This window comes from Populus nigra, chromosome 4 (genome assembly GCF_951802175.1).
Source record: "Populus nigra chromosome 4, ddPopNigr1.1, whole genome shotgun sequence".
NCBI classification, from domain to species: domain Eukaryota; kingdom Viridiplantae; phylum Streptophyta; class Magnoliopsida; order Malpighiales; family Salicaceae; genus Populus; species Populus nigra.
The window spans coordinates 6,181,935-6,192,249 of NC_084855.1; the positions used below are offsets into that span (position 1 = coordinate 6,181,935).

At 37.0% G+C, this 10,315-nt stretch overlaps 1 protein-coding gene across 2 annotated transcripts; it reads left to right on the forward strand.

The window, feature by feature from the left end:
- The first annotated feature begins 1,109 nt into the window (after positions 1-1,109).
- LOC133691049 (G-type lectin S-receptor-like serine/threonine-protein kinase At5g35370) lies at positions 1,110-5,396 on the forward strand. Of its 2 annotated transcripts, XM_062111368.1 has the most exons (2): positions 1,110-1,860; positions 2,726-5,396. In XM_062111368.1, the coding sequence occupies exon 2, from the start codon at positions 2,812-2,814 to the stop codon at positions 5,179-5,181; it is 2,370 nt and encodes a 789-aa protein (XP_061967352.1). In that variant the 5' UTR covers positions 1,110-1,860; positions 2,726-2,811; the 3' UTR covers positions 5,182-5,396. The 2 variants fall into 2 exon arrangements, with proteins under 2 accessions (XP_061967352.1, XP_061967351.1); XM_062111367.1 differs by lacking the exon at positions 1,110-1,860 and having other exon boundaries at positions 2,373-5,396.
- Positions 5,397-10,315: the final 4,919 nt, after the last annotated feature.

The following is a 10,315-nucleotide window of genomic DNA, read 5'->3' on the forward strand; positions in this document are numbered from 1 at the left end:
CAAGAATAAGTGAATTAACACACCGAGGGTCTTGCCCTGGTGGTAGGAGGGGCTTGTCTCCTCCTGCTGCTCCTGGGTTCGAGTCCTCATGTGTACGCCTGTCATCTCCGCGGTGTCTTACATGCCCACTGGGTTTGCAGGGTGTTCAGTGGGCCGTGGGATTAATCGTGGTGCACGCAAGCTGGCCCGGACACCCATGTAAATAAATAAATAAAAAGAATAAGTGAATTAACATGTTAATTTTTTTTGAGAGCAAAAAAAAAAAGAAAACGAAAAGAGCCAGGTGTCTGAGGGCTTGGAAGCCAAGCGACGCATCTTGTGTTTATCCAATTCCCTGCAATCAAAGTAACCTGAAATTGGGTAGAAAATTCAATTGCATATTTTGGACCAAACATCCTATTTCAACTAATTTTTCACATGAAAATACTTGGAAAATATTCTACAAACCTTAATAAATCCACCTGTGCCTTTAAAGTAGCAAAAAATCAATTAAAAAATAAAAAATAAATTTGAAATCATAAATCTTTTTAGACCCCAATCTATTTTTTCCAGCAAAATAAATGTAAAAAACCACCACCTTCAAACTTCTCTCACTGTATAGAATATTTTGATATAAAATTTGATCATTTTGATTGTTAAAATCAAGACAACCAATTATTTTTTTTTATTGCTATTCAAGAAATGAAAAATAAATAAAATAAAATTCTGAACTAAAATCACAAAGAATTTAGGATAGGACTAGATTTTTTTTTTGGGTATTGTTTGATCACATTTCATCCTTTTGCCTTTTAATTTGAGAATTTTATTATAATTTCAAAACTAAATTAAGCTAATTAGGTTATTAAAGAACCTAATTTTTTTAAAAATCAAAAAAGAAAAAATAAAATGGAGTCACCTGATTCACTGTTCTCATATACAGCATCAAACAATACGAAGCTTTTTTTATTGAAATTTGTTACAGATACTGAAAGCATGTTCAGCTAGAGGCATATATATTTCCTGTTAGATGATATATCGTGTAGATATAAAAAGTAAGGAAATACCACTATAATTCAAGAATGAAGAATTTTGAAAACTTTTATTTAATTTTTTGGACGATTGAGATCCACGGGTTCATCGAATTATGATAGGCAACCATTGATCAAGTCCTGCCCCACTAAAATCATCTAAATAACATGTTTGTTTCAGATTTTTTCTTCTTCTAATTGCAGGTTTTTCTTGGGTTGGCGCCATTGAAAGGAGGAAAGGAAAAAGAAGAAGCAAAAACGCCATCTTTTAGGTTGGCGCCAAAACAAGGAGATTGCTATAACGATATTACCTACCCATGGGGATTCCAAAACACCATCTCAGGGTCTCACTCGCTTAGAACAAACGGACAGCTTCCATTTTCACCAAAACCACTGTTTCTTCCACGAAAATCTCCCCGTTCCCTCTTAAAACTTGAAACCCACTTCCCTCTTTTAATCCTCCACTCTTGTTCTTCTGTCATCATCATAAACGCCCATCTCACTCTATCACTCGCCACAACCGAGTCAACTATCTCCCCTCTCAAATCCAAAACATCATCACTGCCCACATTAACCACACACTTGTTCTCTTCGATTTCTCTTTTACGCTTTTTGTCTGCTTCCGTCTCTCCTTTAATCCTTTTTTACTCAATTCCCTACCAGCTGCGTCAATCTCATAACTTCCTCTGTAGAATCTGAAGCCAAAACCAACCATTTATTGCGAGCAATTGTCGCATATGAGCATTAGAGATCCTTTTCGCATCGTGGGATGGATCCATTCGGGATTTTTCGTGCAGTGCTGTCTCTCTCGGCTCTTGGAGGCTCCATTGCGCAACAGGTTAAAAAAAATAAGGTATTTTTTTTGTTTGCTTTCCATTACACGCCATGTGTTTGATGTTTTGTTTATTTTTTTTTATTGTCTTAGGGCAATTTGGAATTTCTATAATTGTCTATTAATTTATTTACAAAGGGAAATAAGAAATATTGTCGACAATATAACTATGTCAAGCCATCAATGAATGACGGCCTTTACTTATTAATTTTCATGTTCTTGATAATGGCTTGGCTTGTGCTTGTTCATACTTGAACGTCAATAATGCTATATACTATTTAATTTTAAATGAAGACATGCTTCTTTCATGGTGTGCATGAAATGTTTATATAATTATAGAGGGGTGGACTGTGGCTATTCTTTTTAAATGAAAGGTTGGCGTGGAATAAAAGAGGCGGGATGATGGTTGTCAGCATGTTGTTTGAGAAAACAAGATTGTTTAAACAAATGGTTCTTAAATTCATGAATCACCAATTGTATAATAAAAGCCCCTCAGGTTTGACCAGAATGAAAATTTTTAAATCTGAACATCTCAGCTGATGCTATCACCAAGTAAACGCATACCCTCTCCACCTTCGTCACAAATCAGGCAGCATTTAGTTGGTGTTGTGAGAGAGAGAAGTCAACGGAGAACCAAGAAGCTGGATAGGAAAAAAGAAATGGAGAAATTCTGGCAGACCAATTCCAAATCCACCAAAACCTCTGTCATCAAACGGCTTACTTTTCTCTTGTCTGTTCATCATTCAACCAATCCACCATATGGGAACCTTATTGTTATTCTTGTCCACCAGTTTTTTGTTCCATGTTCTTGTATCTGGTGTTACTTACACTGAATTAATCTTTCCGAATTTCACTGCTTCAAGCTTTAAATTTGTTGACAACGCAGGGGCTTTCCTGTTCTCACGTAATGGAACATTCAAAGTTGCTATCTTCAACCCTGGAGTACAAAAGGCCCACTATTACTTGTGTGTTATGCATGCAGTGTCTGGCACCGTCATCTGGTCTGCTAATCGTGATGGTCCTATCTCAAGTTCTGGTAAAATGACTCTCACAGCGATTGGAATTACCATTGCCGAGCAAGACGGTAATGACAAATGGTCAACTCCACCACTAAGATCATCAGTAAATGCACTGCAGCTAACTGAGATGGGCAATCTTGTTTTACTTGACCAGTTTAATCATTCTCTTTGGGAGAGCTTCCACTATCCGACAGACACGATTGTCATGGGACAGCACTTACTTGAGGACACAATTCTATCCAGTGCTGTATCAGATGATGACTTGTCAACCGGTGATTACAAGCTGACTGTCAGTGGTTCAGATGTCTTGCTGCAATGGTATGGGCAGACATACTGGAAATTATCTATGGATGCCCGAGCTTACAGGAACTCTAATTATATAAATGAATATATGGAAATTAATGGAACAGGTCTCTTTCTCTTTGGTCGTAATGGATCAGCAGTTGTGACACAGGTGACCTTGCCTCCATCCAAGTTCCGAATTGCTCAGTTGGATGCTTCTGGCCAGTTCATGATCAGTAGTTTTCTGGGTACTGACAGGAAACAGGAATTTGTAGGGCCAATTGATGGTTGTCGAATTCCATTTGTTTGTGGCAGAATTGGACTGTGTACTGGCACTTCATCCAATGGCCCAATTTGTTCATGCCCCCAAGGTTTCCTAAGAGGCTCACAAAATTCGAGCGGCTGCGCGCCAAGTGATGGTTATTCTTTGCCATTGGCTTGCAATTCAGCCAAGAATGTTACTCAGTTGAATTCATCTGATGTTTCTTATCTGAGGCTTGGCTATGGTATGAGTTACTTCTCTATTGATTTCTCTGAGCCTATAGAATATGGTGTGAATTTGTCAGTCTGTCAAGATGTCTGCACTGCTGACTGTTCTTGTTTGGGAATTTATTATCAAAATTCTTCTGGATCTTGCTATGCATTTGAAAATGAATTAGGTTCCATTATAGCAAGTACTACAGATGATGATGATCATTTGGGCTACATTAAGACTTTAGGTGGAAATGATTCACCTTCCAACAATGGGTCTACTAATCAAAGACAAGACTTCCCTTTATTTGCTCTGGTGCTGTTAACTTTTACTGGGTTCTTCATCATAGTTGTTTTCAGTTTCCTCTGGTGGAGAAAACGGAGTTTTTTGAAGATTAAAGAGACAAAACTAGGCCATGCAAACTCGATTTCTTCAGGAGATCTGGACGCCTTCTACATCCCAGGCTTACCACAACGGTTTGACTATGAAGAGCTCGAGGTAGCTACTGATAATTTTAAGACCAAGATAGGGTCTGGTGGGTTCGGTGTTGTATACAAGGGTACACTGCCTGATAAATCAGCTGTAGCAGTAAAGAAGATAACCAATTTAGGAGTCCAAGGGAAAAAAGATTTTTGCACTGAAATTGCAGTAATCGGAAATATACACCACGTCAACCTGGTGAAACTGAGAGGATTTTGTGCCCAAGGGAGACAGCGCCTTTTAGTTTATGAGTATATGAATCGTGGCTCACTAGACAGGACCCTCTTTGGCAGTGGGCCTGTCTTGGAATGGCAAGAGAGGTTTGAGATAGCGCTCGGAACTGCACGTGGGCTTGCATACTTGCATTCTGGGTGTGAACAAAAAATCATTCATTGTGATGTCAAGCCAGAGAATATTCTTTTGCATGACTGTTTTCAGGCTAAGATATCTGATTTTGGCCTCTCAAAGCTTCTAGGCCCTGAACAATCTAGTTTATTTACAACAATGAGGGGTACCCGTGGCTATCTTGCACCTGAATGGTTAACTAATTCTGCAATCTCAGAAAAAACTGATGTTTACAGTTTTGGAATGGTACTGCTTGAACTTGTAAGTGGAAGAAAAAATTGCAGCATGGATGCCAGTAACAGTGGTTGTGGCCAATCGATTTCATCATCTGGATCTGGATTTGTTTATTTCCCACTATTTGCATTGGAGATGCATGAGCAAGGGAATTACTTGGAGCTTGCTGACCCAAGGCTAGAGGGACGGGTAACAAGTGAAGAAATGGAGAGATTAGTACGTGTTGCTCTATGTTGTGTTCAAGAGGAGCCATTATTGAGGCCTACAATGGTTAGTGTTGTTGGAATGCTGGAAAGCAGCACTCCTTTAGGTCAGCCAAGAATAGAATCTCTGAATTTCTTGCGCTTTTATGGACGTAGATTCACTGAGGCTTCCATGATTGGGGAGGAAAATGAACAGAGTGACATCATCTTGTATCCAGAAGCAAATACAAGTGCTACAAGCACAACAAATGGCTCACATGCTTGTTTCTCCTATATCTCTTCACAGCAGATCTCAGGCCCAAGATAGTGTAAATGGATGAGATACGTGTTGCTCATGTATAGATATTTTGAATGAATGGAAATCACGTAATGTATTTGGTTTAGAGTTACAGTTGTTCATAGCATTCCCTCTAGATTGAAGCTGTGTCTTCGTACTTGTTACTAAGCTCAAAATGAGCTGAACGAGTGGGTAGTCTGTCTTTGTATTATGTTCGTCAACTTTAATTTATTATTTTTCTGCCACACATTTTCTGATGAAGGGTTGAGTTATGAATCTACCAGTTCCCTCTCTCTATACATTCTCTGCTGCTTCATGTCTTGCAGCATGTTCCTGTCCTGGGGATCTTTGCAGTGACTTATTTTGGGCAGTTCTCATTTTGTTCTGTTGCTTGCACGAAGTTCACAAGGTACAGTTATGATTTATTTTTATGTGGTCATGGATTTTCTGATATTTTTTTTGCTGCTTATCTTGTGGTTTGAAGATGTTTCAGAATTAACTAGGTGATCTTATAGGAGTTCAATGTTTGGAATGGCAAATCTAGAGTTACATTGGTGCCACGAAGATTAACGCTGATATATGTAACCGTTTGTGTTCAATATCTACTGAGATTGTAATGTTGTGCTCACATAAATGAACTTCATTTATTTAGAGTTTTGAGTAGAGAAAGTATGAAGAAACTGCTGCTACTCTCCCTTACTCTGAAATAAAAAATCTGGATTTTTCTTCTGTAAGAGTAAGAGATAATGTTGTTCTTAGTAATGCACAGTGTTGATTGTAACATTGAGAGGTGCCCATGAATCAGCTCTGAAATATTGATATGGATCTTCTTGGTTTTTTAGTTCACAAGTTGATCTTTATGATGACAACTAACAGTAGAAACTTTTTGATCTACCACCAGTTTGTTTGTTGGTTCCAGATATGCATTTTGCCAAATGCCAACGTTGATTGTGTCAATGACAGCTTGTAAAGAACAGTTTCCTGAAAAAACAAAAGTGCTTTCCCTAGAAAATTTATTGAGATGGTTTTGGCTCTAGCCTTGGAGAGGAGAACGTCAAACAGAGAATATTAAGCTCCCATTTGAGTAAGTTCGAGTTTATGTCTCATTTTGTGTAGGTGTTTTACAGTTTTCCTTTCAGTTCTAGTGCACTTCTTATCTTGTGTGCGAGAATGTCAAACACTTTATACTATTATATTAAGCTCCCATTTGAGTAAGTTCGAGTTTACGTCTCATTTTGTGCAGGTGTTTTACAGTTTTCCTTTCAGTTCTAGTGCACTTCTTATCTTGTGTGCGAGAATGTCAAACACTTTATAGTATTATAACCCTCTATATGCGTATGATTCTGGTTCTTCCTTCATTTTTTCTCTGTTTAATTGAATGTTTTTGCTGTCAAACTAGCATCTCACAGTTAAAGAAGGTCTCAATTTGAGGTGTGAAAGAATGGAATTCCTTCGAAGTATTTAAGTCGCAGCATGACAGTTTAGTCTTCAGGGATCCTTATTAGGGAACGCCTACAATTTTTTTTGTATGGATATTTACTCCTATCCTGACAACGTGTGAAAGTGTAACAGAAGGTGTGGTATATTACAGAATCAGTTTTGGGGAAAATTCGCCTCTTTCGAGCTTGGTAGAGTCTGCTATGCCTTCTGGGGCTACACCTGTCCCATAAGTTTGATCACCACTTAGGGATCACAGCAGGTTTTTTGGCGCTGGAAATGTTTGAACAGATCTTATCTCTGGTATTCATGTCCATTTGGAATCTTTTGTAGCTGACTCAATAACCTGATATACAATTTCTTCTTGTACCTGGCACTCTATCTACTTCTCATTTTGTAAAACAAAATGCATTCTCACCATGTCTGAGAGGGAGGAGGGCCTTCCAAACTAGTGCTTGAAGAGGATGGTGAAAGTTGGCCATCTTGATATTTAAGCACTTCGAACTGCAGAACAATATATTCATGTAATGCTTGACAGACCAGAAGTGTCAGATGGGTTCTTACGCCTATTCTTATTCATGTGTGCTCATCCTTTATTGACTATCCTATTATTTAGAGTTATGGTTATCCCGTTACTTGGTAGATATGTATTGCGATCCTTTTTAGAGATCGAACTGGATTAGACCTTATACAACGTTAGCTAGCCATTTTAGAAAGAAATCCTCCTCTATCTTTTCTGAGTCATCACATCTTTTGACATCTAATTCATTTTAGATTATGCCAGGAACTGCAAAGGGAATGGGTGCTTGTAGATGAAGAGAAGGAAAAAGGTGCAGAGAAGCATAGAAATCTCCTCTCCTGTTCATCTCTGTAAGGTCTGTTACGTGCAACAACTATACTTCGTTAATTAAAAATGGTCAATATGTCTTACTTCACCTTATTGTTATTTTATGAATCACTTATGCACAGACACACTGTAATCTGTAGATTGATCCGATCATCCTTTTTCTATGCCAACAACCAGGTTTACTCATTTTTTACTGCTGCTGGGATTTTCAAGGAGTTCTAAAGTGTTCATTTTCATCCGAGCACTATATCAATTGTTACTTCAATGTTGAACAGAAACATAGTAATTGTTTTTTAGCGTTGGCTTGTGTTCTACCCGCGAACATGGAAGGATTGCCTGTGTGATTTTAGAAATATACCCTGAAACCATTTTCATCTTTTTAGTAATGCAGGGACGATTGCTATATGATAGTTGACTCTGCTCGCACCTCTTCTCCTTGTGTTAGAAAATCGCTCACTCTGCAATAACACTGAAAGCACACACTGTAATTGGTGAGGCAAAAAGCAGGTTGAGGGGATGAGGAATCATGATGAGCTCCATATTTTTGCTTAAAAAAGAAGATCTAAAGCTCCATCCATTCGGCATCTAAACGTTCACCACAACTGGCAGTGGTGACAGTCTTGGACCCTCTTTTCCCTCTTTTAATTAGTTGCTTGGAAGTCTACAGAACAATCAGGAAACCACTGGTTGAACAGGAACAGCCAACACCAGATTGTAAAGAAACTCGGCGTAGAGAGCAGAGCCTACATGACGGGGGATATTAATCGATACATCACGCCTAAAGAGGATGCCCCGATGCCTTGCTGAGGAGACAAATAGATTAGATAATAATAATAATGTTGACTACGAAGAAAAATGAACTTATACATGGAAGAGAAACATTAGCTGATTGCTCTGTCTATTAAATGGGGTGATGCTATTTCCGCTTCAGCAATTTCAAATCCTACTCTATACTTAACTTTTTTCATCTTATGTTTTAATGGGTTCTGTAAGATGTTGAAAGTCATAAATGAGTCCATTCACCAAAGTTGAATTTTTTTTTATGAGAAAGATTGTTAAATATTCTACAAGATGACACAGAGTAAACCATTGATTTACATTAAAAGATGTGAATGATCTGTTTCTCCAGCGTAAGTTGTGGATCTAGATAGCCATCGAGGGTTCATTACCTCGTTTGGAATCGACAAGGAGTGCATCGGCAGGTATTTGACAGCGATCCAATTGCCATCTTTCCATCCATGCCTGAAGGCCTGGAGCTTCATTTGGGACAGTATGGCGAGGGAAGACATGCCAATATGAGGTTCAACTTCCAGGGCTAGTTCAGGTTGTGTTCAACTGGGCATGGAGGATACATATTTCCAGTCCTTTTGACAGCAACTTCAATACCTCGTCTGCAATTCTCAATTTCCTCTTTTTTTTTTCTTCTGTGAATAAACAATATTGGCATGCAGGGTGAGCTATAATTTCTGGAATTAATGGAGGGGCCATTATGAAAAAACATCAGGATAAACTAGAAATCCATAAAGATAATAATAATAAAAAAAACCTGAGGATGCGAAGTATGTATTTCTATAAAATAAGTCTTAACTACTTGAGAGAGTATAATGAAAAGAAATTAAAAATTAGATTCAAATGTAAAGTTTCAAAAGCTTATGTGTGACATTATCCCCCTTTCATTTATGTACCCGTGATGGCATGTGACCTTGAAGGCAGAGGTTCCTAATTAGGTTGTCCAAGTGCGCATCATCCTCGTAGATATCGTGAGGATATTCAAGGACACTTCATGAAATAAGATAAGAAAGAAGAAAAAAATACTGGGGCTTTTTTTTTTCCCTGAATTTTATATTTTTAAATTATTTTGGTATGTTAATATTAAAAATTAGTTTTTTAAAATAAAAAAATATTATTTTTATATTTTTCAAGCAAAACATTTTTTAAAAACAACCATTAATATACTTTCAAACACCCTCTTTATTCTTTAAATTAGGAGATATTATTCATCAAAACTAAATTTATTTATTTATTCAATTAAATAAATTACTTGTAAGAATTTCATTTCTCCTCCTGCACATGACTGACATGAAGTTTTAGTTTTGGTCAAGAATTAACATAATTCTTAATTATCGAACCGAAAGATTAATTAATGGTTCAAAAGGATGAGAGTTTCTAAAAAGAAAAGAAAAAAAACACTGAATGCAGAAAAGATTTTTATATATTTCCTCCCTGAATATTTATCTAACTGACGGATTTTTATTGGAGATTTTATAAAAAAATGAAACAGGAAGATGACTCCAGCTAACATGAAGGAAACATGCATGCCTTTCCACTGCAGGGTAATTTTTACTTGAACAATAATTAATTTGAAACCAATTTTTATTTAATTTTTGAATGACTAAAATAAATATTTACGAGAAATCAATCTATTCAAATCTTGAAAGAAAAGGTGTAGTTTCTGAGTCAAAATTCCTCTCGTGTTCGTTTTCTAGCTTGACAAAAGCTTGTCTTTTTTAACCAATAGCACAAATAATTTAAATTAAAAGAAGTATTTCTTGAATAAAAAATCTCTTACGTTATTATTATTTTTTTATTATGAATTTTTTTTTTATTTTAATTTGAAGAACAATTTTCAAAATTAATGAAATATGATTCAGAATCTAAGAAGAAGAATACACAAGTGTTTTAAATGAAGGAGCTTTTCCTTCATTGCATTTTAGGGAATTGGGAACGAGCTGGGCCATGGCAACATTGTCTTAGGCCTAAAATCACAAGGTCAAGTATTGAGCCCAAAATTGCATGTTTATTTTCCTCCTATATCATTTCTAGCCAATCAAAATCAACCGAACACGTCATAAAAATAAGGTATGTTACCGTTCGAAACAC

Bases quoted from the DNA above. Each gene is read 5' to 3' on its own strand.
- LOC133691049 (XM_062111367.1), top strand. From the start codon at position 2,599: ATGGGAACCTTATTGTTATTCTTGTCCACCAGTTTTTTGTTCCATGTT.